Source organism: Biomphalaria glabrata, chromosome 15 (assembly GCF_947242115.1).
Source record: "Biomphalaria glabrata chromosome 15, xgBioGlab47.1, whole genome shotgun sequence".
In the NCBI taxonomy this organism is placed as follows: Eukaryota; Metazoa; Mollusca; class Gastropoda; family Planorbidae; genus Biomphalaria; species Biomphalaria glabrata.
The window spans coordinates 1,323,677-1,351,517 of NC_074725.1; the positions used below are offsets into that span (position 1 = coordinate 1,323,677).

Sequence of the window (27,841 nt, forward strand, 5' to 3'; positions counted from 1 at the left end):
TTCTGCTTCTGTAGTTTATGACATCTGCAGTCCAAGACCCTTCCTTTATGCTCTCTCTCCATGTGGATCTATCCAGTGCCACCTCTTCCCAGCTGCTAGTGTCGATTTTGAAGAGCTTCATGTCGCGTTTGCATACATCCGTATACCGTAAAAGTGGGCGACCAGCGGCTCTCCTGCCTTCTATTAGATCGCCTAAGGCGGATCTTTAAATTAAGGTGGCAAGATAAGATAACCTATGAGGAAGTGCTACGAAGAGCAGGGTGCCAGAACATCCGCTCTGTTATCAGCAGCAGACGCCTTGGCTGGCTTGGCCACTTTCGTAGAATGCCAGTAGGTCGACTTCCACAGGACATCCTGTATGACCGGGGTTCCCAACCTGTGGATCGCGACCCCTTGGGGGTCGATTGAGGATTTACAAGGGGTCGCCTAAGACCATCGAAATTATGGATTGTTATTTTCTACTCTTCTGTATGTGTGTTTGTTTTGCGGGGGGGGGGGGGGGGGGGTCGCGGCAGAGTGGAGGATTGTAAATAGGGGTCGTCGAGCTTAAAAGGTTGAGAACCGCTGCTGTATGACAATTTAAATAGAGAACGGAAAAATAAAAAAAAATAAATATAAAAGTGAAAAAGTACTTTGAAGAAAGAGAAGACAAGCGTGTAGCACGATCGATCACTGTAGACGTTTATTTGACCCATTTTGATTGTAGACAAAAAGGCCAATATTATATTAGTCTTACTTACACACGGACAAGAGCGAAAACTTTATCACACCATTCCTTGATTTCTCTTTTTTTTTTCTCTCTCTCTCTCTCTCTATCGCTCGTTCTTTCTCTCCCCCTCTCTTCATCTCTCTGTCTCTTTCTCTCCCGCTCTCTTTCTCTTCTCTTTTTCCCTTTCTCTCCCTTTCTCTCTCTTTCTTTCTTTTCTCTCTCTACTCCTTCTCTTTTTCGTTTTTCTCTCTCTCTCTCCTCTTTCTCTGTCGCTCTCTCTTTCTCTCTCTCTCTCCCTCCTTCTCTCTCGCTCTCTTTCTCTCAAAATAAAAAATAGACTCTAAAATCTTTTGGATGTTATGAGATTATTCAGTCATGTATTTCTACTAAAAGAATGCGGAAATGAAATTACGAACTAGTGCTAATTGTGAATGAAATAGGTAGCTTGAATCAGCCAGGAAAATGTGCTACTTGTATGATTGGTTACAACAGTCCTATTTATATACGACGATATTAATTGAAAAGTAATGTACAACAAAATATCACAATATACAAAGTATACATAACATCAAGTGTTCTTATTTTTAACTTAAGATTGCGAAAGATCCCTGGCCAGTTTGTCCCAGAACACATCGGTTATTTCCCCTTGTGGATATACGATGTACGTATTTCTGTTGAGGTGATACAACAGGTCAGAGGTCAGCTCTGCCGTAGGTATGGATTCTTTGATGAGAAACACAAGTACTGGACGCCCTGTGTGGACTGATTCCATGTTGGCCATCTGCGGGAGAGCAGAAAAGAATGTTCGAATTTTGAATACAAAAAACAGAAATAAATAAATGCAAATAAATATTTTGAACAAAAAAAGGTTGATGCGACAGACAATATGAAACTTTGATTTTAGTATCGCGTAAAAATCAGTCCGACATCTTAAAGAAACTTGTAGAATTTAGATCCTCCCTCGCTATTCGGTTCATTGGGTTGCGAGCATTCTCCGTAGAAATTGGTCACCTGAGATGAACTCCTATTGAAAAAAACAGAGCAGGAAGGACTAGTCATCCCGTAGTGCTCTGGCAAGAAACTTGGCCGTTCGGCTTATTGCCTTGTAGCTACAAGTCGAGTGACTGCTCAGACAGGTCCCCCCCCCTTCAGCTCGCGGAGCTAGGGACACTCGTACAAGACGTGCGACACTGTTTTCGACGCTCTCTCCACAGTGACGGCATCGGGAGTCAAAGTTCGGGCGGAACCAGGCAAAATATGCCCCTATAGGACAGTGTTCCGTCCTGCACTGCGCAATAATTGGTCACCAGCAAAGTCTGGAGCCTCTTCCTAACAGGTGTTAAATGCTCTGAAGTCCTCGATGAAAGTATGCGGGTATGACGAGGTCCCTGTTTGCGCTTTTCTCGTATCGCCCTCCGTGTTTTCCCCACCCTTGAGATGCGCGATTTGTTTTGTCGGAGGACATGCCCCGTAAAAATCATGCGACACTCGGACACAAAAACATAACATGAAGTGGTCGAGTGTCAAATTGACCACAGTCCATCTTGTAGCCATGAAGTATAACTTTCAGTCAGCACAAAGTCATAGGCACGTCAAGAAACACAAAAAGGCGAGCCGACCCGCGGCGTAGCATATGCCCCCCCCTTCTCTTTTTTTTTCTGAGACTCGCTCTCTGTCACCGCGAAAGTTACGTTGAGTAACTCTAATCCAACTTGCAGAAATAAAAGAGTTATCTCCCCATGACTGTTTCGTCGTGGTGTCCCGCATGGTTGGGCCACGAAGAGAATTATATATAAAGATTGGCTAGCATTGGTTTTGGACTTTTCAGTTGATTTCCATTTTTTTATAAAGTAGTTTTTTTCTTAAATTAATCTTAAATAATGTATTTCTTTCTATGACTACATGGCCTTTCGGGATGCTCACTGGACTGTCGTTCTGAAGGTCTCGATGTTCCCGGGTTCGAAACCTGCCCCTGCCGCCCCTCTGTATTCGCGGTCTACGTCCGTCATCGGCAGTGGACTTTAGTTTGGTATCAAATGTGTATCCCGCGAACTTTGTAAGCGATCGCCAACTGTCTCGTTCTGAGGCTGCCCCCAACCAGGTGCTCTAGCACAACTCTCCATCCCAAACTATCCGGCGGTAAACTTCTCCATGGCCGGACTTTTAGCTGTTGTAGATCTTCCTCTACGTCATCAAGCCACCGTACTCGAGGTCTGCCTTTGGGGCGTCTGCGTTTTTTGGTTTTTGCTCTCTTTTATGTTAGTCAAAACAATTCAATCATAAAGTTGAAAAGAAAAGTTTATTTTTAAAACCTGCCTTAATAAATGTCTCATCGCTAGCTGAAGGAGCGCGAGATTGGTTTTAGTTTTATGAAAAAAAAAAATAATAATTTTGATAGCCCTATTTATCGAGACCTCAAGAGATCGAAAATGAAAAAAATGAAATGAACTCTGGCTGAATCTGCGACGCCGCTAATTCCAAGCTGTATCAGCAGAATAGAGATAGAACTGTGTGGGCGCCATAATTTTGACCATAACTAATGCCCAGGCTTTCATATCGTTTCTATGACATGAGCCATAGCCGCTCCGCGACTGAAGGAGGCCATAGACAAGTAGATCTAAACTGCAGCTAATATTTACCTGAATTTCGAAGTTACACCAGGTGCTTTTGAGAAGATTTCGTGTGAGAACCACTAAAGTTTTCCGGCTCTCTTTGACGGCTGTCATAATGTTGGAAGCGATGAATTCCCCCACAGCAAAGTCTCGTCCATGGACCAGGACTGACAACTTCCGTTCAGTCAACTCTAAATAATGTTATGGTGTATTCTTAACCTCTTGGAAATACGAAGAATAACTACATCAACATAGCATTGTACACGTATTTGTTTTATATTTCTACTTACAAAATTCTAAAGTAATGTAATTGTGATACAAAGGTATATATATATACAGTGATTTTTTTTTTTAAAAAAAAGGTGCTGGTACTCAGTGATTAGGTGCCGATACTCAGTGATTGATAGCCTAACTTTTAACTACTAATAAATTAATAATATACGTCAAAATACAAGAAAAGTAATAATTTTTTCCCCACATTTAAAAAAGGTGCCGGTACTTCGCGTCACAAAAAAACCCTGTATATATATATATATATATATATATATATTGTATATGTATATTGTCAGGAGTCTCTTCTTGTTGATGTAAGTGCTGAAGGTGCTAATTCGTTGAAGGTGCTGAGGAGTGCTAAAATGTAGTCTCTTTCTTGATACGTCAGATGTTGCAACCCACCCACAGACACATTGTTAGTTCGATGCCTGTGGTTCTCACATCTCGCTTGCAGACGACTCTGTAGATTAGTCTTGGGCGGCCCTTGGGTCTGACTGCCTTCGCAAGCTCAGCGTATAGGATGTCTTTAGAGATTCTTCTATCTGGCATGCGAGTGACATGACCGAGCCAGCATAGTATAATTACGATAATTGTGGTGTAGGTTCGTATATTTGATCAACATTTACAAACTTCTAACCATTACATAATATTTTATCTGCCATTAAATTATGAGACGCAGATTGTTTGGATGCTATCTCAACAGATAACAATTACGAGATCTTCACAACAATATGATGTGATCCTAAGTCCATAGTCCATAAATAACAATTTGTGATCCTATCTTCTTATCTTATCTTATATAATACAGACGTTACTACAAAAAAGAAGTTGATTACGTCCTACGTGTCATGCGTTCAGTCATGCATATTAACCAATGACTTAAATTCTGCCAAGTCACTGGTTTTCCTGGCTAGCTCAGGCAACCCATTCCATGTTCAAATAGCACTAGGGAAGAAGGAGCATTTCTATTTGTCATAGCATATGGGATGAGGAATGTGCCTTTATCTTTGTGTCTTTCTGAGTATTTTATACAATTTTATTTTTGATTTGAAGATTATGGTTCAGTGTTTTATGTATAATTGCTACATTAGTTTTGAGTCTTCTGTCCTGAAGGTTTTCTAAATTTAGTGATTTTACTAAATGTGTTACTCTAGTCAAATGTGAATATTCGTTTGTTATGAATCTCACTGCTCTATTTTGTGTTTGTTCCAGTTTCTCGATGTTTTCTTGAGTCTTAGGTCCAAAGTCCATATCTAGCTATTTGTAATCTCACACCCAAAAATGTTTGTAAAATGTTTTACATGTTTTGGATGTTCCTTCAGAGTTGAAGATAATTACTTCCTAGTCCAAACCTCCCGCAGGACGACGGGGGATGGGAGCGGGCAGGGTTTGAACCCTGGACCACCGATAAATCTGAAGGACAATCCAGCGCGCAAATCCGCACGACCAGGCAGCCATCCTAACAATAACGCAGTGTCCATACCTAACAATTTGCGATCTTACGTTCAGTGTTTATTCCTACAAATTCGTGATCTAAGGTCCAGCGTTTATACCAAAAAAACTTACGATCTTAAAGGCACATTCCACATCCCATATGCTAGGACAAATTAGTACAAACACTCCTTCTTCCTTAGTGCTATTAGAGCATGGAATGGGATAGTTCCATAAGATAAGATAGTTCCGGTTCAGATAAACCGTTAAGTATTCGTCTTAGTTTTAATAATACTTTACAAAAAAAAAAACGCCAATATGCATACTAAGTAAAGAAGGGTTACTTGATCCTGCTATAAATTCATATAAATTCACGATACCGTTAAAATAAGGACATATATTCAACAAACAATGATTGTTTTATCACCTGGTACAAGGCTCTTCAAAATAAAGTCATCATCCTGGTAAGCATAGGAAATAAACACGTCATAGTGAAACTGTTCAGATTTAGCAGTGTTTTTTATTTGACCTTTCATCATCAAGTAGGCCGCGTAATATAAATATCTCAGTCTCCAGCGAAACCTAAACAAATATAATGAGATGATAGATGTAGTCGTATGTTTAGCAAGGTGTGCAAAATGTATTATTTTAAAATAGTTTGAGGTAGTTCCTCTTCTAATTTTCTAATAATTTAAATAATACTCTTTTTTTTATTTTCTAACTTTGAAAAAAATTCAAATAGTTTTATACTTAAACTTATACTCATTACTATGACATACTAAAAAACATATCTCACACAGCCAGGTAACTAAATGTAACGTCCATATACAATTAAGATAGTAAAAATAGTAAAAATTTATTAAAAATCTATTGTAAATATTATATATTCACAATTTCTCCTCGACATCACAAATCAAACCCCCGCAGACAACCCCACCTCCCGGACAAAGGCCAGTATCTTCCCAGGGTCGACATGATCAGTGTTTTTAAGTTGTGTGCTCTAAACTATTTTCCCCTAAATATCCTGGTATCTGGGGGCAATCAATGAGGATATGTTCCACGGTGAGGCGAGAGTCACAGTTCTTACATCTAAACTCTAAACAAACACATGCCTCTTATTGATCATGGGATCTGTTAAATTATCTTACCCCCGCAGACAACCCCACCTCTCGGACAAAGCCCAGTATCTTCCCAGGGTCATGAGATCTCTTAAACTATCTTACCCCCGCAGACAACCCCACCTCTCGGACAAAGCCCAGTATCTTCCCAGGGTCATGAGATCTCTTAAACTATCTTACCCACGCAGACAAACCCACCTCTCGGACAAAGCCCAGTATCTTCCCAGGGTCATGAGATCTCTTAGTCTTAGTCTTACCCACGCAGACAACCCCACCTCTCGGACAAAGCCCAGTATCTTCCCAGGGTCATGAGATCTCTTAAACTATCTTACCTATCCACATCCTTTACCTCCTAGGTACTCACTGAGAACGCTTTTTCACATATTCGCAACCTGACACGCGAGAAAACCCGCAAGCTCTATCAAACCTTTATATTTTATTTTCGGCATTTCCCCAAAAGGCCGCAGTCTATATATAGAGCATTTTTTTTTAAAATATCACGAACTCCATATTTTTAGAGTTATCTTTGTTTGCCTAAGTCAACTTATTTATAATATGTCTTACGTCATTTCCACTTCCTTTTATTCGTTGTCTAAATAAATAATACTAAAGAAATCCAAATAGCATTAATATGATATACCTAGAGATCTAGAGTCTTTTCTCTGCTCGTTTTCTAGAGAGAGAGAAAGAGAGAGAGAGAAAGAAAAAAGGAAGAGAAAGACACACACACACACAAACACACACATATATATATATAATATATATATATATATATATATATATATATATATATATATATATATATATATATATATATATATATAGAGAGAGAGAGAGAGAGAGAGAGAGAGAGAAAGAGAGAAAAAGAAAAAGTAAGAGAAAGACACATACACACACACACACATATATATATATATATATATATATATATATATATATATATATATATATATATATATATATATATATATATATATATATATATATAGAGAGAGAGAGAGAGAGAGAGAGAGAAAGTAATGATATTTTTAACACTGTTTAAAAAAAATTATTGTGATACCATTGAAAAGATAAATCTAGATCTATTGTCGAATCGCTAAATTCAAATGAGTTCAAAAACCAAAACGATTAGAATGAATAAAACCAAATTTAGATTGATTTTTATTTACAGAACAAAATACTAAGATGTAGAAATGGAATCGGAAATGCGTACGGAGGACGAACGTTTTTGTTGTTGGCGGTATTTAAATACACATCTTTACCAAGGCCAGTGGTACTCACCTGTACAGCAGTGCTACTATCACACAGGTGACCATGAAAAATGTTGCAGCGATGACCACAAGGAAAAGGATGGAGTGGTCAGTACACTTTCTGTCAAGATACTGGAACGTCTGCAAGTAAGCATCCTCAACCAGCACCGCACTAGACGAGTTCTCGTACCGACACATGTAGTTGGTGAAGTTGGCATCAAAAGCTCCGGAACTGGTCATCCACTTCAAGAAGTCAATGTTGGTACAGTCACAATGGATCGGCGTGAAAGACAGGTCGACAAAAACAGAATGATTAGTCAACACTAGGTCAATATGTTGGCGTGTCTCTAGGGGAAGAGAACTCAGCTGTGTGTGACTCAGATTCAGGATTCTCAAATTAAGCATGTTCAGAATACTCACGTTAAATGCCCACATTTCATTTCGACTCATATCGATCTCTTCCAAAAGATTCAAGCCGTCAAAGATATTCTTCTGAATTAAGGCCAGCCCATTTTTGGAAAGATCGATGATTCTCAGGTTTTTTAAATACATAAACACTTTCTGGGCAAAGTTTTGTTCAAAAAAGAATTGCAGCTGGTCGTTTCTGAGTCTGAGTTCTTGCAACGATCTAAGATGTTCAAACATTTGTGGCTTAATGTCCTTGACGTTGCTGTCACTTATATATAGCTTCAGAAGTTTTGGTAACCCTATAATAGGACCATTAAGTAAAGGGAAATAATTGTCACAAATGATCAAAGATTCTAGAGAGTTACTCGCATTGACGGTTAGTTCGGTGAGAACGTACCTTAGGCCCGTGAATCTTAAATCAAGACAAAGTAAATTTGGCGGGAGAGTGATTACAAGTGGCCTTGAACTTGTGAATGTCCTCTGTGGTGAGGAGCACTGAGTGTAGCCTGCTGGCTGTGGGACGTATTTTGGTATGTTTGGTATAAAAACGAGCCCGTTTAAGTTAAGTACTTTGACACTCCTAAGTGTATAGATCTCATTAAAATAATCTCCATAGAAAAATCTGTTGGCCCCAACGATAATGTAGGTCAAATTAGGGGGAAGCCACTCAAGAGCTCCAGTTTCAATAGACTCGAAGTTATTGCCCTGTGCTTCTAAATAAATTAAAGATGACGGCAGACTTTCTACTAAATCTTTATTGATAAGTACTGAAGGCGAGTATAAAGACTCTATGAAGTTCATTATTAATGTAGTTATGTTGTAATTACGAATTTCTTTCAAAGCAGGCATGAAAGATTTGACGCCCAGATCTGTGTTGAAACTAATGTCCAAAAGTTTCAAGTTAACTAACGGCTTGAATACATCGTTGTTTAAATTATCACCTTGAAGATTGCAACTACTTAGATTCAGTTTACTTATCTGATAGATGTTAGACAAGGCACTTTTACTAAGAGACATAATGTTACAGTAACCTTGAGATAAGTCTAAAATTTTCAATTTGGTTAAATTTTTAAAATGCTCACCAAAAACTAACGAATCAAAACCATCTAAATAAAAACTCTCCAAGTTGGTCAGATTAGCCAAAACTTCATCGGGAAACTGAAAGTCAGTTTGATGATGGTTGTGTAGATTTCTGTGTAGCTTCAAACATCTGAGTAAAACTAAATCAGAAAACACGCCATTCGGGAATGTCTCCTTAACGTACATGAGGCAATTGTTCCCCAGATTAAGCCAAATCAAATATTCAAGTCCCCAGAACGAGCCAACTTGAAGTTGAGTCAATTTATTGAAAGACAAGTCTAAATAATTCAACTGAGAGTAGCTACAGAATGTACAGTTTGGCAGCACTGCAATAGAGTTGTGGTCGAGTCTCAGTTTCTGAATGCTGCGAGGAAGATTGTTAGGAACCAGTTTTAAATTGAGTTTTGAACAATTACAAGACCTAAAGTCACATGTACATTGGCCATGTGCATTGTTAAATGTATCTTGGTCTTCGTGGGAAACACTACCAACATTTTTGAAAGAGCGTTTTATAGATTGGAGATTCAAACCTTCTACATGATCTGGTGTGAATGCCTCTACCACAAAGTCATCGCAAGCATCGTCTTTGTCCTGGGATTCAGGCATGTATTCGATACAATCAATGTCGTAAACTTTTAATGATAAAGTCACCTGTATCCATGATGTTATGCATATGAGCAATAATATCCTCATGTCTAAACCAACTTGACATATCTAGAACTTAGTGTGCCAACGAAAACATTAGATTTAGGCAAAATTCCGGCAGGATAGATAATACAGATGTCAAGACAAGTATGACCTCGGGTTGGCTTCTATCTCAACGTAAAAGTGTATTCACTTTTTCTCAACATACATTTCAATGACCAGCCTGAAAAAAAAATTATTTACAAAAAGGGTCTTGTGAAAGTAATTTATTTGTTTTAACTGATCATGTTTTTCTCTTAATAAAAAAAAAAACAACAAGCATAAAACAAGCAAAATACAAAAAACAAACAAACACTGTTATCTGAGGGGAAGAAGTTCACATTTAGAACTATATCTCCTTATAATGTAGAATTTATTTCCCTTTTTCTATTTCAAACAAAATAATTATTAAATAATTGTGAAAAGTTTTAACTCGATTCCAGAATGGGTGTTGGAAAAAAATGACGTAATTAATTATCTAAGGGGACACAACCTCAAATATTTAGCCATATCGCTAAATACTGAACGATTAATTACATGTGTATGTATCAAATAAAATAATTAATAACCAGTGATTAATAGATTCATTGGTTAATTTTTGAATAGGTTCATGTTTTATGCATACAATAAATAATTGTGCTAAGTTTCAACTGGCTTTGGGAGAAATAAATCTGATCCAGGAAGCCACACATCAGTATCACTCGCCATCATCACTTGTAAAATAATATAACACATAAAACCAGATAGCCAGAGGTTACAGACCAGTTGGATATATATAATGTCCTTACTGAAAACTGTAGAAACATTATAGAGAGAGTTCAGTCATAGACTTATGAAGCTCTAAACTCTAGGGAAAAAAAAGTTCCCTTCTGACAGTCAAATGTTCCGTTTCGGAGGGATCCTGACATATGCCTTCCAAATGCCTGCCACATGCGTGCCACATGTCTGACACATGTCCGACACATGCCTGACACATGCCTGACACAAGCCTGACACATGTCTGTATATCACATCCTCATTACTAGTAACCAGAAACCCAAGAAGCTCTGGACTAGAGGCGAATTATTGGTTTGCAATTGTTAAATATATAAATTTTAGTTTATGAAACATGGGTCCACCTCCTTTACTTCTTGTTGAATTTATATTTATTATATCACCATTTTATATAAATCGTAATTACACTGTTCCTAATTTTAATTTCATCTCTGGACTACTATCGATTTCTTTACCTATATGCTTGAAGATGTAAATTATCTTTACCAGTTTTAGAACTCCCTATTAACACATATAGAATATCGATGTAAGACATGCAGTCTGCGCTGTTTGGAAATTAACGTACTTACGTAGATGCGTGACGAGCCAAAATAGCACAAGCTTGCATAGTAGGTGAACAATGAATATTCTCTACTTTGGAACGCTTGGAAAAAAAGAAAGATATTCCATTTTATCCTAACCTCTTTTATTAATATAATTAAGACGAATATCGCAACGGTTATATCCATATAAGTGATACTGAGGTGAACCAATTTGGCCTTATTTAAGTCTTAACAGTTGGCAAGTGTCCAGACTTCTCAGTCTCTTTGTCTTGTCAAGTGACAAAGCAAAATAAGTATCTGTCATCAATTGATGTTGATAGAAGCATTCGTGGTCCACACTGACAATACTCAGGAGGTAATTTAACCCATAAGAAGCTGTTTCCTCTGACTAAACCAATTGTATGGAAACTTCTAAAAATAGATTCCCTTCCCCCCCCCCCCTTTTAATGCAACAGCGCGAAGTTCATTGAGACTTTTTGTCGTTTTTTTTTTATATTTCTTACGTTGTCATTATAAATCACCAAAAAAATAAGACATTTCTTGTTCCATATGCTAGGACAAATTCGTACCAATGCCACACTTCTTCCCTAGTGCTATTAGAGCATGGAATTGGTTGCCTGAATCAGCCAGGACAACCAACGACTTAAAAGAGTTTAAGCATTGATTAACTTGCATGACTAGATAGACCCAGGGACATGCGTAGGACGTATTCATCTTCTTATCTGAACTAACGTCTTTATTTTATAAGATAAGATTAGATATATGCTTAGATTTGCAATGGATATCCATGGTCAGCAAATTATACTAGTACAACAACGAAGGTTCAACAAAGCTCTAAAAAGAAACTCGACATCAACCTCAGAAATTGAACAATTTTTTAGTGGCGCGGCGAGAAAGTGCCGGATTTAAGTAACAGGAGGCCCTGTCAAAGAATTGTGTGGAGGGCCCCGTTCCTCTTTCAATGTTTCAATATAAATGTACTTAACAGTGTATGGCCTACTTCAGTCCTGCATCATGTCATAGAACTGAGATGAAAGCCTGGGCATTAGCTGTGATCGAAACGAGGTCGCCATCACAGCAGTCCCCCTCCCCCCTCTCCACGTCGCTGATGTCTCCAACGAACAAGTGTTGATACAGTTTATCATCAGCGGCGTCGCTCTGCTAGGATGTAGCACTGCTTCAAGCTGCCTGAGGATCGCCGCTTCCTGATTTTTCCTCTGTGTTTAATCCACAAGCTTTAGGTATAGAGTTTTCATTCTCCTAGGCGCTATCTTTAGGTGGGTAAGTCAGCCAACGTTATCAAGACCCTCCTGCCCGAAGCTAAGTTTAGGTGCCAGATACTCGCCTTTGCCCCTTCTCCGTGATAACAATAGTTGTAAAGGTTAGAAGTTAATCTGGTTTTCCGAGGATATTTGAGATGCATTCTATTAATCATTAATCATTAATATATCTAAGAATATGACATTGTTCTAAAGAAGGATACAACGATTAAAGATCTTGTCAGTTTAATCTCATTTAGAAATGTTGTTTTATTTCACTTTAATAAATATTAGTTGTGATTACAATGATTCCTTTTCAATAACAAAAATTACAGAAACAAGCAAAATATAAAAAAATAATAAAAAAATAAATAAATAATAAAACAACAAAAATAAATGTACAGTTGTTGTACCTTATTCGATATCAAACAAAATAATTAATAACTAATAAGTAATTGACTAATTGAGTATTTTTATGTGCTAAGGACACGCAATAATTCCTAATGCTATATATTTCTTGTAAACCTTTAATGTTACAAGAAGCCTTTCCAGTGAACTTTGCACAATCAAGTCCTTCAAATTACAGTCTAGCCAATTTCTCGAACAGTCGGTTGTCATATGCGTCTAGTTATTCAACTCTTTAAAGAATACAAAGAAACATTTGAGCTGTGTGCGGAAATACCCGCTGAAAGAGTGTTCAAAATAATTTTTAATTTTATATTTTGTGAAAAAATTATAATGTTCAAACCATAGTTTTCACAGTGTAGCCACTTAATTAACAATTGTTTTCCTAAAGCTATTCACAAACTGTCAAATTTCTAGGAAAATCGTTCGTATTTAGTATTCATATTTTTTTAAAGATATTTTTTTAGTTTCTGGAAAATCAACTGGGTAGATCAAACATTTATATAAAGCATTTTTTCGTAAATAGAACAACGATAGCAGTAACACCTTAAACAGAGATAGCAACATAATAGCAACATACTAGCAACAAAGTAGCAACATAATCAGCAGTAACAAAGACAATCAGGACAAGAACAACAACAGTAACAGTAACACACATTCTTTTTCCTAAAAAAATACAACTAACACAACAACCACATCTGCTGTAGCAACAACCACATCTAACACACAACAACCATATGTGCTGTAGCAACAACCACATCTGCTGTAGCAACTATCACAACTAACACAACAACCACATCTGCTGTAGCAGCAACCACAACTAACACAACAACCACATCTACTGTAGCAACAACCACAACGAAGACACAACAACCACATCTACTGTAGCAACAACCACAACGAACACACAACAACCACATGTGCTGTAGCAACAACCACAACTAACACAACAACCACATCTAACACACAACAACCATATGTGCTGTAGCACCAACCACAACTAACACAACAACCACATCTACTGTAGCAAACAACCACAATGAACACACAATAACCACATCTACTGTAGCAACAACCACAACGAACACACAACAACCACATCTGCTGTAGCAACAACCACAACTAACACAACACCACATCTACTGTAGCAACAACCACAACGAACACAACAACCACATCTGCTGTAGCAAACAACCACAAGTAACACACAACAACCACATCTGCTGTAGCAACAACCACAACAACCACATCTTCTGTAGCAACAACCACAACGAACACACAACAACCACAACGAACACACAACAACCACATCTGCTGTAGCAACAACCACAACTAACACAATAACCACATCTACTGTAGCAACAACCACAAATAACACAACAACCACATCTGCTGTAGCAAACAACCACAACGAACACACAACAACCACATCTACTGTAGCAACAACCGCAACGAACACACAACAACCACATCTGCTGTAGCAACAACCACAACTAACACAACAACCACATCTACTGTAGCAACAACCACAACAACCACAACTAACACAATTAACACAACAACCACATCCCTGTAGCAGCAACCACAACTAACACAACAACCACCACAACTAACACAACAACCACATCTGCTGTAGCAGCAACCACAACAAACACAACAACCACATCTACAGGAGCAAGAATCACAACTAACACAACGACCACATCTACAGGATCAAGAATCACAACTAACACAACAACCACATCTACAGGATCAAGAATCACAACTAACACAACAACCACATCTACAGGAGCAAGAATCACAACTAACACAACGACCACATCTACAGGAGCAAGAATCACAACTAACACAACAACCACATCTACAGGAGCAAGAATCACAACCGAAACAACAAAATGCAACAACAACCACGACTCCAAATATAACTTTGTTTTGGCTGTAATTTTAGGATCAAATTTTAACACCAAGTCATTTGAAGGTTAAAAAGAAACAATAAGCAGCTTACAAAGACAATAACGACAACTCACGTTTGACAACATAGCAATTGTATTAGTCCCAGTCTCCAGAAACGAATACAGGCCCTTGAAAATTATTTTTCTTTTCACAAAAAATTATTGAGGTTATGTTATATCTATTGGAACCACTAAATAATTGTCTGTACAAGTGTAACCAGACTCAAGTACACGTTACTTCAGGTCAAAACTGATATTTTAGCTCTTGTAATATTCCATGAAAAAAAAAAAGATTTATAAAAGTGACAGAGTGGTAACAGTATTTCAAGTTAAAGGTTGAAATAGGAATTCTGGGAAATATTGGTCACTCAAAGGAGTTCGGGATGAGTCAGTTGTAACACAGTCTGTAGTCAGACCATTCAGAGTATTCGGCTATCGCTGAGTGTAGTTTGAAAGAGTTATGATACGGTCTATATTTAGTTTATTGACTTGAAAGACAGTACTTGTGAAGTTGTTTTTGTGTGTGTTAATCAGTTGCTATATTCATTATTCATATATTAGTTCATTATCGGTTCAGAATTTAGATACACGTGTTATGCTGTACGAAGTAGGGATTATATTACACGCCTATAAATAATACACTAATTTTAAAGTCCAGAAATGATCAATCATAAACTATAATGGTGTTTGATCTTATGTCCCTATTGTTCGTAAAACAAGCGCCCTACCTAACATTAAGCCTCAACGCCTTATAAGATTCATCATCTTTATCTGTCCATGACATGTAACATAGGGGTGCTGTTACTGTTCGCGTAACTAAACCCCACAAATCTTCCCGATAGGCAGCTGTCATTAGCAGAATATCAAAAGAGACGCCTTTTGATGATGTTTTAAGTAAGTCCAATCTTACAGTATAACCGACGCAGGTAAGCTTTCGTCTCTTCACGGTTCTGACGAGATCCTCCTTTTTACAAAGCTTATACCAACTCATTTTTATGTCTGTCTGTCTGTCTGTCTGGTAAAAAGTTTGTACACGTTATTTCTTCCCCACCCATAATCGGAAGAAGCTGAAATTTTTGCATTTTTATTTCTTTTCAGTTAATTAACTATTGGTAATAAATTTTCTTTTCGGTATCTCGAACAAGGGAAAGAAATTGTACTTGATGAATTGGTGGTATAAGTTGAATTTGACCCCTTTCTATTTTATAGGTCGCCGATCTAAACTGAAACAGACAATATTTAACTATAGATAGGGGAAGCGTGGCTTGGCTTGGCTACTTATGAAGGGGGCTCGAGGTTCTACACCAGACTCGATCAGAGTTGTATTTACTGAGCGCCTAAAGGCAGCACGGAAAACCTACTCCCAGATACCCCCTCCCCTCACTGGTCCACAAATGAGATTGGACCATACATAACAATATTAATTGTTAACACGCCTAAGTTATGTGCAAATTTACAACATTGTTAATATGCAAGAACACCTTAGTCCCAGTGCAAACTCAGGGCTCACGATACCCACAACCCAATGGATAATAGCCAAGTACAAACACAGATAAAGCTTGATTTCTGCGTATTCCCAAGCCTGAATCCCTAAACAAGAAAAATATGCATTCCTTGTTACGGCCATTCACATGATTGTAATGACAACGACTTTAGAGCTACGAAATAACGAAGAACTTATAATTACCTAACTTATACCCAATACTGGGGGAAATCAACAAACAGAAAGCTCCAGTCTAGAATCTGCTACCAAAGCAAAAAAGCAATGACGCCAACATAGCGCGTCCTTAGAAGGCAGCGCATAAACTGTTATGGTGCACACACACAAAAAATCTAGCAAGAATTGGTTCAAGAATAATAGAACCATAGCCACAACACTAACGACCACTAGATCAGTTATATATTTAGAACTGTCTACAGGCGTCTACTTGCAGGGCCGGTTTTAGGCCACTGCAACCTATGGGGCCGCAGTGGACCCCGCACTTTCATAGGCCCCGCGCGATGAGAATTTTAGGTGTAAATTATTAAATTAAACCATTTTAACTTATTATTAAAGGGTTCCTGGAATTCTCCTGAAAGTATAAAATATAAGAAAAAGTCATGAAAATGTCCTAAAATTTAAAATCTTCTGAAAAGTGATGCAAATTTTAAAACAGACAAAATTGTCATTTTGATGTGTCATTCAATATGGAAAACGCCAGTACTATTTGCGATTTAAAAAAAAAAGGCATTGTCAGCTTTCATTTAATAAAAATGTAATAATAAGCTGAATTTTAACCAAACAAGAAGTTCAAATACTTAATTTACTTCAATAGTCACTGGCATACAAATATAAATCTAAATCTATATCGACATCTCATATAAAAAACAAAACAAAAAACAACAACAACAAAATCGATATTTTGCGAGTCGATAGTAAATCTAAACGGCAGATCTGAATATTTATCGGCTTTTTGTTGGAAAACTACTATCTACTGTAGATGGCTCGTAAAGTTAATTTGACTGATTTTGTACTTAGTAAAGTATGAATAAAATGCAAACACGAATCTATTTTCTAAAACAAAATCTTAATTTTCACTTATTATCCTTATCACAACCCAAATTAGGCCTCGCGCAGTCAGTTTCGCATAGGGACCCGCAACCTGTAGGACCGGACCTGTCTAATTTGTGAGACAACATTTAAAAAAAAAAAAAAAACAATTACAACTAATCTCATAGACTGAACAATGATTACGTTGAGTGTAGTGATATTTAACTTAAAATTGCAAAAGATCCCTGGCCAGTTTGTCCCAAAACACATCAGTAATCTCCCCTTGTGGGTAAACAATGTATGTGTTTTTATTAAGGTAATACAAGAGGTCAGAGGTCAACTCTGTTGTAGGTATGGATTCTTTGATGAGAAACACAAGTACTGGACGCCCTGTGTGGACTGACTCCATGTTGGCCATCTGTGGGTCAGCAGAAAAAGAAAATTCATAGCTTTAACATAAAAAAACAACAATTAAAGTATAAAAAATCACATTTAATTCACTACTTTCTCTTATTTAAAAACTTGGTCCCCAGTGCTGCTGTTTATCTGTTCAATATTTATGTATTCATCATCCGTTTCAGTATCTAGCTTCACATTTACGTTTACAGCTGTAGTATTACATTATGAATAATAGTTGTAAAATAGAACATTTTACAGAATCGATTGAAGACCACACCAAGTGAAAACCACTTAAATCGAGCGAAAATTCTTTCATCTCATCTCTGCCCGTGGTCCCTTCTGGGGCATAGGCCACCAACCAGCTTCCTCCAGGTATCTCGGTTCTGGACGAGTCTCTCCAACTGTCCCCACGTCTTGCCCATCTGCTTGGCATCTGTTTCCAAATCGCGGCGCCATGTATTCCTGGGCCGTCCCCTCTTCCTCTTTTCTTGGGTGTTCCAGGTTAGTGCTTGCCTTGTTATGTTGGATGCAGGCTTGCAGAGGGTGTGATCTATCCATCTCCAGCGTCTCTGAAGGATATCTACTTCAATGGGCTGCTGCTTTGTTCTTTGCCACAGTTTCCCATTCGAGATCTTGTCTGGCCAGCGGGTCATGTAGCACTTTTCTTAAATCGAAATTTATTTTTTACTTTACATCAACGGTGCGGTAAATTCTTACCTGCATTTCAAAGTTACACCAGGTGCTGTTGAGAAAATTTCGTGTGAGAACCACTAAAGTTTTCCGGCTCTCTTTGACTGCAGTCACAATGTTGGAAGCGATGAATTCCCCCACAGCAAAGTCTCGTCCATGGACCAGGACTGACAACTTCCGTTCAGTCAACTCTAGGAAATAATGTTAGAGAGCATTCTTTACCTCTCGGAAATACGAAAAGAAAATGCATCATGTATGACAATATATCTAACCTTTGGAGGCAGATGATATTTAGGTGTGAACGGAAGTTAAAGCGGGTGTCATGTGGCCAGCACAACGACCAACAGCCTTTGCTTCCACAGCGTATGTCGGTTACCCATTTAAGTTTGCTGAAAAATCCAGAAGTTCAAAATTGCAGTCTTCACTGAGATTCGAACTCGGAAGCGAAGCACTCTACCCCTTAACCACCACACATAAATGTATTTGAGTCTATGAAAAAAAAGAATGTTTATATATTATAATAAATTAAAGGGAGGCAACTCAACGAGGACAGACGCTTATTTCCCGGACATCATAAACACATAACAACGTCTGCCTTAAGCACAGTCTCTTCATAAGCCCATAGACTTGGGCGGAACTCCACTGACAATCCTAGAGCTAAATATTTCAAGCCTGTTGATGTTAACCCTTTTATGAGTTTAGATTGTACCGTATCTAGATTCTTGATCTAAACATTGAACGGCATTTTAGTTTGAACATAACTTTGCTCAATATCATGCACATTACATTGCAGACGTGTGTCTCCTTACCAACCATTTTGTCCACGTCCGAACTGGCGTCAATGACCTCGGTCAGTATGTTTTTTAAGGGACAACAGTTTTATATCTCGATTGAGAGATTGAGGGTTGTTTTCTTTTTGTGTTTGTGGTTCAGTGTGTGCGAATTCGATTTGGAGTATTCTAAAAGTGATTCTTTTACATGGAGAATTGACTCTGGATAGTGTTTCGGTGAGAAGTCTGCAATCAATGTGACAGCGGCGTCCTGGGAATAGGTGAGTTCTAATCCCACGTCTTAATGTTTTAATCTGTTGGTGAAATGCAAGACGCAAGTAGAATGAAGAAAACTTGATCTCCAAATTTTTTAATGGATCCCTGGTGGCAAAATGGTAAAGCGCTTGGCCGAAACCGAGGTCCAGGGTTCGAATCCCTGATCAAAATTTAGATTTTTTTTACTTTCGGGATCATTAGGACGCCCCTGAGTCCAGCCAACTCTAATTTGTACCTGACATTAGTTTGAGAAAAGTAAAGGCGCTTGGTCGTTGTGATGGCCACATGACACCCCTCGTTAACCGTGGGCCACAGACATAAATGACCTATACATCATTAGAAATATAAATTGCAAGGTATTAGGTATTACTAAAAATTCACAATATCTTTAAAGTCTCACCTGGTACAAGGCTTCCCAAAATGAAGTCCTCATCCTTATAAGCATAGGAAATAAACACGTCATAGTGAAACTGTTCAGATTTAGCAGTGTTTTTTGTTTGACCTTTCACCATCAAGTAGGCCGCGTAATATAAATATCTGAGTCTCCAGCGGAACCTATAAGATACAAAGAGAGCAGAGGCGTTGAGGTTAGTAGAGTTTTATCAGTGGTAGAGTTGACACAGCGTTACAGAGTTGATACGCGGTACAGAGTTGATACGCGGTACAGAGCTGATACAGCGGTACAGAGTTGACACAGCGTTACAGAGTTGATACAGCAGTAGAGAGTTGATACAGCAGTACAGAGTTCATACAGCGTTACAGAGTTGATACAGCCGGTACAGAGCTGACACAGCGTTACAAAAATGATACAGCAGTACAGAGTTGATACAGTGATACAGAGTTAATACAACAGTACAAAGTGGATACAGCGTCACAAGGTTGATACAGCTGTAAAGAGTTGATACAGCTGTAAAGAGTTAATTCAGCGGTACAGAGTTGATACGCGGTACAGAGTGGATACAGCGTTACAGAGTTGACAAAGCGTTACAGAGTTGATACGCTTACAGAGTTGACACAGCGTTACTGACTTGATACAGCCGGTACAGAGCTGACACAGCGTTACAGAAATGATACAGCAGTACAGAGTTGATACAGCGATACAGAGTTGATACAACAGTACAAAGTGGATACAGCGTCACAAGGTTGATACAGCTGTAAAGAGTTGATACAGCTGTAAAGAGTTTATTCAGCGGTACAGAGTTGATACGCGGTACAGAGTTGATACAGCCGGTACAGAGTTGATACAGCCGGTACAGAGTTAATACAGCATTACAGAGTGGATACAGCTTTACAGAGTTGACAAAGCGTTACAGAGTTGATACGCTTACAGAGTTGACACAGCGTTACAGAGTTGATACGCTTACAGAGTTGACACAGCGTTACACAGTTGATACAACGTTACAGAGTTGATACAGCAGTACAGAGTTGATACATCGATACAGAGCTGAAACAGCTGTAAAGAGTTGATACAACGTTACAGAGTTGATACAGCGATACAGAGTTGACACAGCGTTATAAGGTTGATGCAGCGTTACAGAGTTGATACAAACAAAACAAAAACTCAAGGACGATAAAGTAAAAGATAACTTGTCAACTAAACAATAAAGAAAATTTGGTTTTACTGTGCTAACAAGTGAACAGACATTATCGTACAACTTTTAAATTGTTTAGCTTGCCAACACTTCCGTTGTTTTTTTTTTCTTACACCGGAACCACCAAATATAGCTAGCTATTTGTAGTTACCCACCATTGATGAAAATCCCCAATAAATATTAAAGTCAGAAGTATTTATAAAATAAGAAAGAGATAGGTTAACGATAAGGATGTTTATTTTTTCTTACACCGGATGCACCAAATATAGCTAGCTATTTGTAGTTACCCACCATTGGTGAAGATCCCCAATAAATATTAAAGTCAGAACTATTTATAAAATAAGAAAGAGATAGGTCAACGATAGAAACATTTATATTTTTTCTTACACCGGATGCACCAAATATAGCTAGCTATTTGTAGTTACCCACCATTGGTGAAAATCCCCAATAAATATTAAAGTCAGAACTATTTATAAAATAGACAGAGAATGGTCAACGATCGAAACGTTTCACTCACCTGTACAGCAATGCAGCTGTCACGCAGCAGACCATACAAAAAGTAGCAGAGGTGACCACCAGGAAGAGGATGGAGTGGTCAGCACACTTCCAATTAAATTCTTGTAACGTCTCTTTGTAGGCGTCAGTCACATACACCGCCATAGAGGAGTTGTCGTACCGACACATATAGTTGGTGAATCTGGAATGAAAAGCCCCTGAGCTGGTCATCCACTTCAAGAAGTCAATGTTCGTACAGTCACACTGGATCGGCGTGTTAGACAAGTCGACAAGGACCGAATGATTCGTCAACAATCGGTCTATACATTGGCGTGTCTCCAGGGGGAGCGTAGTCATCTGGGTGTGACTCAGATTCAGCTTCCTTAAGTTGAACATATTCTGGATACTCACGTTAAACGTCCACATGCTGTTTTCATGCAAGCCAATGTCCTCCAATAGGTCAAGGCCTTCGAAGATATTTTTCTGAATATAGGTCAGCGCATTTTTGGACAGGTCAATGAATCGGAGGTTTTTTAAGTGTTTAAAGACCTCTGGGTTGATGTTGTGTTCAAAAAAGTTTTGTAGCTGATCGTTTCGGAGCCTAAGTTCCCGTAAGGTACCAAGATATTGAAACATTTGTGTCTCTATGTCATTGACACCACTGCCACTTAATGAAAGCGTCAAAAGTTTTGGTAACCCTTTAATAGGACCTTCGAGTGAAGGGAAAAAATTATCACAAAAGATCAAACATTCGAGAGAGTTACTTGAATTGAAAGTAAGTTCAGACATAAGGTACCGTAAACCCATGAATCTCAAATCAAGACAAAGTAAATTTGGCGGGAGAGTAATTATAAGTGGCCTTGAACTTGTTAATGTCTGCTGTTGCAAGGGGCACTGAGTGTAGCCTGCTGAATGTCGTAATGTCTTAGGAATATTTAGCAAATAAGCGCCCCCATTAAGTTTGAGAACCTTCACACTCTTTAGTGTATAAAGCTCATTAAAATACTCTCCGTAGAGAAATCTGTTGGCCCCAACGATAATGTAGGTCAAATTAGGGGGAAGCAACTCAAGAGCTCCAGTTTCAATAGACTCGAAGTTATTGCCCTGGGCTTCTAAATAAATCAAAGATGACGGTAGACTTTCCAGGAAATCTTTTTTGATTGATATCGCTGGCGAAAAAAACGGTTCTATAAAGTTCATCATTAATGTAGTGATGTTGTAATGACGGATTTCTTTCAAAGCAGACATGAACATTGTTACACCCAGATCTGAGTTCAAACTAACATCTAGAAGCTGCAAGTTTGTTAATGGCTTGAATGCGTTCCTGCCGAACCTATCACCTTGAAGATAGCATCCACTTATATTCAGTTTACTTATCTGATAGATGTTAGACAATGAACTGTTACTAAGAGACCTAATGTTACAGTAACCTTGAGCTAAGTCTAAAGTTTTCAATTTAATTAAAATTTTAAAATGCTCACCGAAAACCAACGAATCAAATCCATCTAAATAAAGACTTTCCAGGCTAGTCAAATTAGCCAAAACTTCATCGGGAAATTGAAAGCCAGTTGGAAGATCGCTGTGTAAGTTACTATGAAGCTTCAAACATCTAAGCGAAACTAAATCAGAAAACACGCCATTCGGGAATGTCTCCTTAAAGTACAGCAGGCTGTTGTTCCGCAGATTAAGAAGAATCAAATGTTTGAGTCCCCAGAACGAGCCAACTTGAAGATGAGTCAAATTATTGAAAGACATGTCTAAATAATTCAACTGAGAGTAGCTACAGAATGTACAGTTTGGCAGCACTTCTATGACGTTGTCGTCGAGTCTCAGTCTATGAATGGTTTGTGGAAGATTGTCAGGAACCTTTTTCAAACCGAGTCTGGCACAGTAACACGAGTTATAATTACACTTGCACTTAGATTGGCTATCCGTTTTATACGTGTGGTCAAGTTTCTCTAGGTCGTCATGGGAATCGCTTCCATCAGTTTCGAAAGGGTGTTGTGGAGGTTGTATCTCCAGACCTTCCGCTTGATCCGGCATGGGCGTCTCTTCATCGTAGTTAGCAACCCATTTGCAGGCATAGTCTTGGTCTTGAGGCTTAGGCAAATATTTTTTACAATCGCTGTCGGAAATTTTTATTGGCGATGATGTCACCTTGATCCGTGCGATAATTATTAAAAGCAATAATATCTTTATACCCATATCAATGCTGTGTACATAAAGTTGTTTGCGTATAATTGATTTTTCTCATTGAAATGGAATGTACTGCTAACCCCTCAATTCTTAAAGGGCAGGTGATAAATGTGTCAAGCATAACCTCAAAATGGCTTTTTCGTATATTGCAGATTCTCGTTTCCTTCATATAATAGATAATATCCTGAAAAAAAAAAAGTTCTTTATAAAAGTGATATTGTCTATTTACTGGGTCATGTGTTTTCGAAAGTCAGAAAAAGATTCGAAAAAGAAAAAAAAATAAAAAAATAAAGAGATTGGGGGGGGGGGGAAGAGAGAAAGTGTTATCTGTGTGAATATTACCGTGATCGCTTTTTTAATGCATTTATTTTTTAAAAAGTTGCACGACCTGGATTCGAACTCGAGAGCCTTAGCCCCCTCAAGCCAATAGAAGCGCTTATGAAAATATAAGATTTCATACTTTTATCTTTTGTTAATTTCAAATTTTAAAGCGAAATACAAAGGGGACTAATTCAGTTTAAACCATCACATCAGTCAATTACCATTCTTCTCCTTTGCTTGAGATATCAATTAGAAATAATTAACTAATTGTTGTTTTTTTTTTCATTCATTCTTGTTTTATCAGATGGAATATATAAGTGTTCAAAATTTCAGCTTGATCCAATAATGGACGTGGAAGGAACATCGTGTACGAACTTTTTAAACGACAGACAGACAGACAGACAGACAATGTAAGTTGATATAAGCGTTGAAAATTTTTTTTTTTAAGAAATCAAGGTAGGGTAACAAAAAAAAAGTCTATCCTGTGGACCTCCCTTGCTTTTTAGGTTGGAGGACTATCTACATCAGCGGTTCTCAACCTTTTATGCTCGGCGACCCCTTTTTACAATCCCCCACTCTGCCGCGACCCCCCCCCCCCCACACACACACATACAGCAATAGAAGAATAGACAATAACAATCCATATTTTCGATGGTCTTTGGCGGCCCCTAGCAAATCGTCAATCGACCCCTAAGGGGGTTGCGACCCACAGGTTGAGAACCCCTGATCTACAGGATAGATACTCCGGTACCATCAAGTTACTGGTTTCGACAGATATCTTATCTTATCTTATATAATACAGACGTTATTTCAAAAAAGAATATGATTACGTCCTATGCGTCATGCATTTAGTCATGCATATTAACCAATGACTTAAATTCTGCCAAGTCACTGGTTTTCCTGGCTAGCTCAGGCAATCCATTCCATGCTCTAATAGCACTAGGGAAGAAGGAGTATTTGTACAAATTTGTCCTAGCATATGGGACGAGGAATGTCTTTCTGTCTTTCAGAGTATTTTATTAAATTTTGTTTTTGTATTTGAAGATTATGGTTCAGTGTTTTATGTATTATTGCTACTTTACTTTTGAGCCTTCTGTCCTGAAGGCTTTCTAAATTTAGTGATTTTACTAAAGGTGTTACTCTAGTCAAATGTGAATATTCGTTTGTTATGAATCGCACTGCTCTATTTTGTGTCTGTTCTAGTTTCTTAATGTTTTCTTGAGTTGAGGGGTCCCAAACAGAGGATGCATATTCTATTATTGGCCTAACCAAGGTTAAATAACATTTTAGTTTTATTTTCTTATTTGATTTATAGAAATTTCTTTTAATAAATCCTAATGCTTTGTTTGATTTTTTTGTAGTTTCATCAATATGTGGATTTCATGACAGTTTTTCATTTATTATAACACCTAGGTATTTTGCGTTTTTAGTCTGTGTTACTGGTTTGCCATGAATAAGATAAGTGGAATTAATTTGTTTTAGTTTTTTTGTTACTCTTAACAACTGACATTTTTCTGGGTGGAAAGACATGCTCCAATTTGATTCCCAATTCTGTAATTCATCTAATTCTCTTTGTAAAATATCTGTGTCTTGTGTTGTTTTTATTGTTCTATATATTATGCAATCGTCTGCAAATAATCTGACTTTTGTTCCTGAAGTAATGCAATTTGGTAAATCATTTATGTAAATTAAAAATAGTAGTGGACCCAAGACTGTTCCTTGAGGTACACCTGAGACTACTGTTATCGGTGTTGATTTAGAACCATTTATTATTACAGTTTGTTCTCTCCCTATCAGAAAGTCTTTAATGCACTGATGCAGTGGACCATTAATGCCGAAATATTTTAATTTTTTAAGCAAACTATGGTGGTGAACTTTGTCAAAAGCCTTAGAAAAATCTAGTAAGATAGCATCTATTTGTTCACTATTATCTAAACCTTTTGAAAAATCATCAATTAGTCCTATTAGTTGTGTTTCACATGATCTATATTTCCTAAAGCCATGTTGGTATGGTGTGAGGACATTTTGTTTGTCTAAGTGGTTTATGATGTTGCTACATATTATGTGTTCTAGGATTTTACATGTGATGCTGGTAAGTGATACTGGTCTGTAGTTTCCTGTGTCAGATTTTTCTCCTTTTTTAAATAGGGGGGTGACATTAGCTTCTTTCCAGTCCTTTGGTACTCTGCCCTGGTTAAGTGAAGCCTGAAAGAGTATTTTGAACACTGGGGCTAGCTCATTATTTAGTTTTTTGATAAATTTAGCTGGAATACCATCAGGTCCAGAAGCTTTATTTGGTTTGGTGTTGGCTAATAGTTTTTGAATTCCATTTTCTTGTACTACTATATCTTCTATGTTGTCTACTTGGTTCAAATTCAGTAATATGTTTTTGTCTCCTGGGGCTGAGAATGCTGATGCAAAGTATTTGTTAAGGATGTTTGCTTTAGTTTCATTATCATTATGTATTATGTTATGTTCATCTTTTAATGGCGCTACGCCTGTTGTTTCCATTTTCTTAGACTTAATGTATGACCATAGGTATTTGTTGTTATCTTTAGATATTACATTGTTTATGTATTCACTCTGCAGCTGTCTGCTTACTTTTTGGGTTAAGTGTTTAATTTTTATATACTTTTTGTAAACTCTTTCTGCATTAGTTTCTTTAAATTTTCTATATAGGTTTTCCTTCTGTTTACATAGCTTCTTTAGTCTATTATTAAACCAGCATTTATTTATTTTGTTTGATGTGTATTTAGTTGGTATATGGTTTTCTATAATGCTTTTAAGATGGTTTTTAATGAAATTCCAGAGGTCATCGACTGGTTGGTTAATGTCTTTTTCTAATAAGAATGTTTGTTGAAAGTTTAATGCAGCTTGGTGTAGTTGTGTTAGGTTACATTTATTCCAGAGTAAGATTTTTCTTTTGGGTTTTGTATTGGCTACTGCTTTTATCTGACTGTGTATTTTTATGATCTCATGGTCTGATAGACCAGGGATAATATCATAATCAACTACTAATCCAGGTCTGTTGGTTAAGAAGAGATCTAATGTGTTGTTTAATCTAGTTGGCTTTTTAATGATTTGATCTAAACTTAGGTTGTGTAAAGTTTCTATGAAAAGCTCATTTATGTCCTTAAGGTTTTGGTGTTTATCTATGGTTAGTGTTTTCCAATTTATATCAGGTAGGTTGAAATCACCCATAATCCAAAAAACTGCATTTTTATTTGTCTCTTTAAGTGTAGTAATCTGATTACATAGTTCCTGCATGTATTCTAAACTAGAATTTGGTGGTCTGTAAATGCTGCCTATTATTAGGGATGTTGAGGTGGTATTAATTTTACAAAATGTTGATTCTATATTTTTTGAGTTAGGTAAGGTAATTTCTTCTGCTATAAGAGTGTTTTTTATTGTTAAAGAACTCCTCCATGATTATCAGCCCTATCTTTTCTAAAAATTTCATAATTACTATTGAAAATTTCTGCATTATAAATTTCAGGATGTAGCCAAGTTTCTGTGCCTGCAATTAAGTCTGGTTTCTCACATTCTAATAAAATTTCTAAGTCTGCTGTTTTGTTCCTAATGCTTTGAAAATTTATTATTAAGGTTTTAAGGTATTTTGGTGTTACTTCTTTAGTAGGTTTGTTTAGTGAGGCTGTTGTATTAATTTTAGTAGATTTAGGTTTAACAGGAGTGGATCTGGCTAGTGGTTGGTGAGTTTGGTTTGGGATGGTGTTTAGGATGTTGTATGGGTTAGAAGTGTCTGCATCAAAGGAATCAAACAGTCCTGATGTAAACTGAGGTAACCCACACGGTACACAGTGCCATGATGCATCTTTGTTGCCTAAGGCATAATACACAGGTGTATTCATATGGAGACATGATGCATGGTACCATTCATCGCAGGTGTCACATTGAATGGCTTTCTGTTTCATGGTGCATACTTTTTTGCAGATGTTGCATCTATCTTTAGATCTAGGCCCTGGATTTGACTCTACATCCCCTGCTATTAATATTAACAGTGATAGGTATTTATTTCTGCTGTGTCTGATTGAGAACTTCCATTTGTGATGGGTAA

At 37.5% G+C, this 27,841-nt stretch overlaps 2 protein-coding genes across 2 annotated transcripts; both read right to left on the reverse strand.

The window, feature by feature from the left end:
• Positions 1 to 660: 660 nt before the first annotated feature.
• On the reverse strand, positions 661 to 11,291 carry LOC129923123 (toll-like receptor 4). The gene is made up of 5 exons (XM_056012709.1): positions 10,909 to 11,291; positions 7,425 to 9,749; positions 5,453 to 5,607; positions 3,349 to 3,512; positions 661 to 1,490 (listed from the first exon to the last, which is right to left on the reverse strand). The coding sequence occupies exons 2-5, from the start codon at positions 9,572 to 9,574 to the stop codon at positions 1,299 to 1,301; spliced, it is 2,661 nt and encodes an 886-aa protein (XP_055868684.1). The 5' UTR covers positions 9,575 to 9,749; positions 10,909 to 11,291; the 3' UTR covers positions 661 to 1,298.
• Positions 11,292 to 16,821: 5,530 nt separating this feature from the next.
• LOC106079987 (toll-like receptor 4) lies at positions 16,822 to 23,598 on the reverse strand. Its single transcript, XM_056012708.1, has 4 exons — positions 21,272 to 23,598; positions 19,563 to 19,717; positions 18,144 to 18,307; positions 16,822 to 17,445 (listed from the first exon to the last, which is right to left on the reverse strand). The coding sequence occupies exons 1-4, from the start codon at positions 23,452 to 23,454 to the stop codon at positions 17,254 to 17,256; spliced, it is 2,694 nt and encodes an 897-aa protein (XP_055868683.1). The 5' UTR covers positions 23,455 to 23,598; the 3' UTR covers positions 16,822 to 17,253.
• Between the last annotated feature and the right edge of the window lie 4,243 nt (positions 23,599 to 27,841).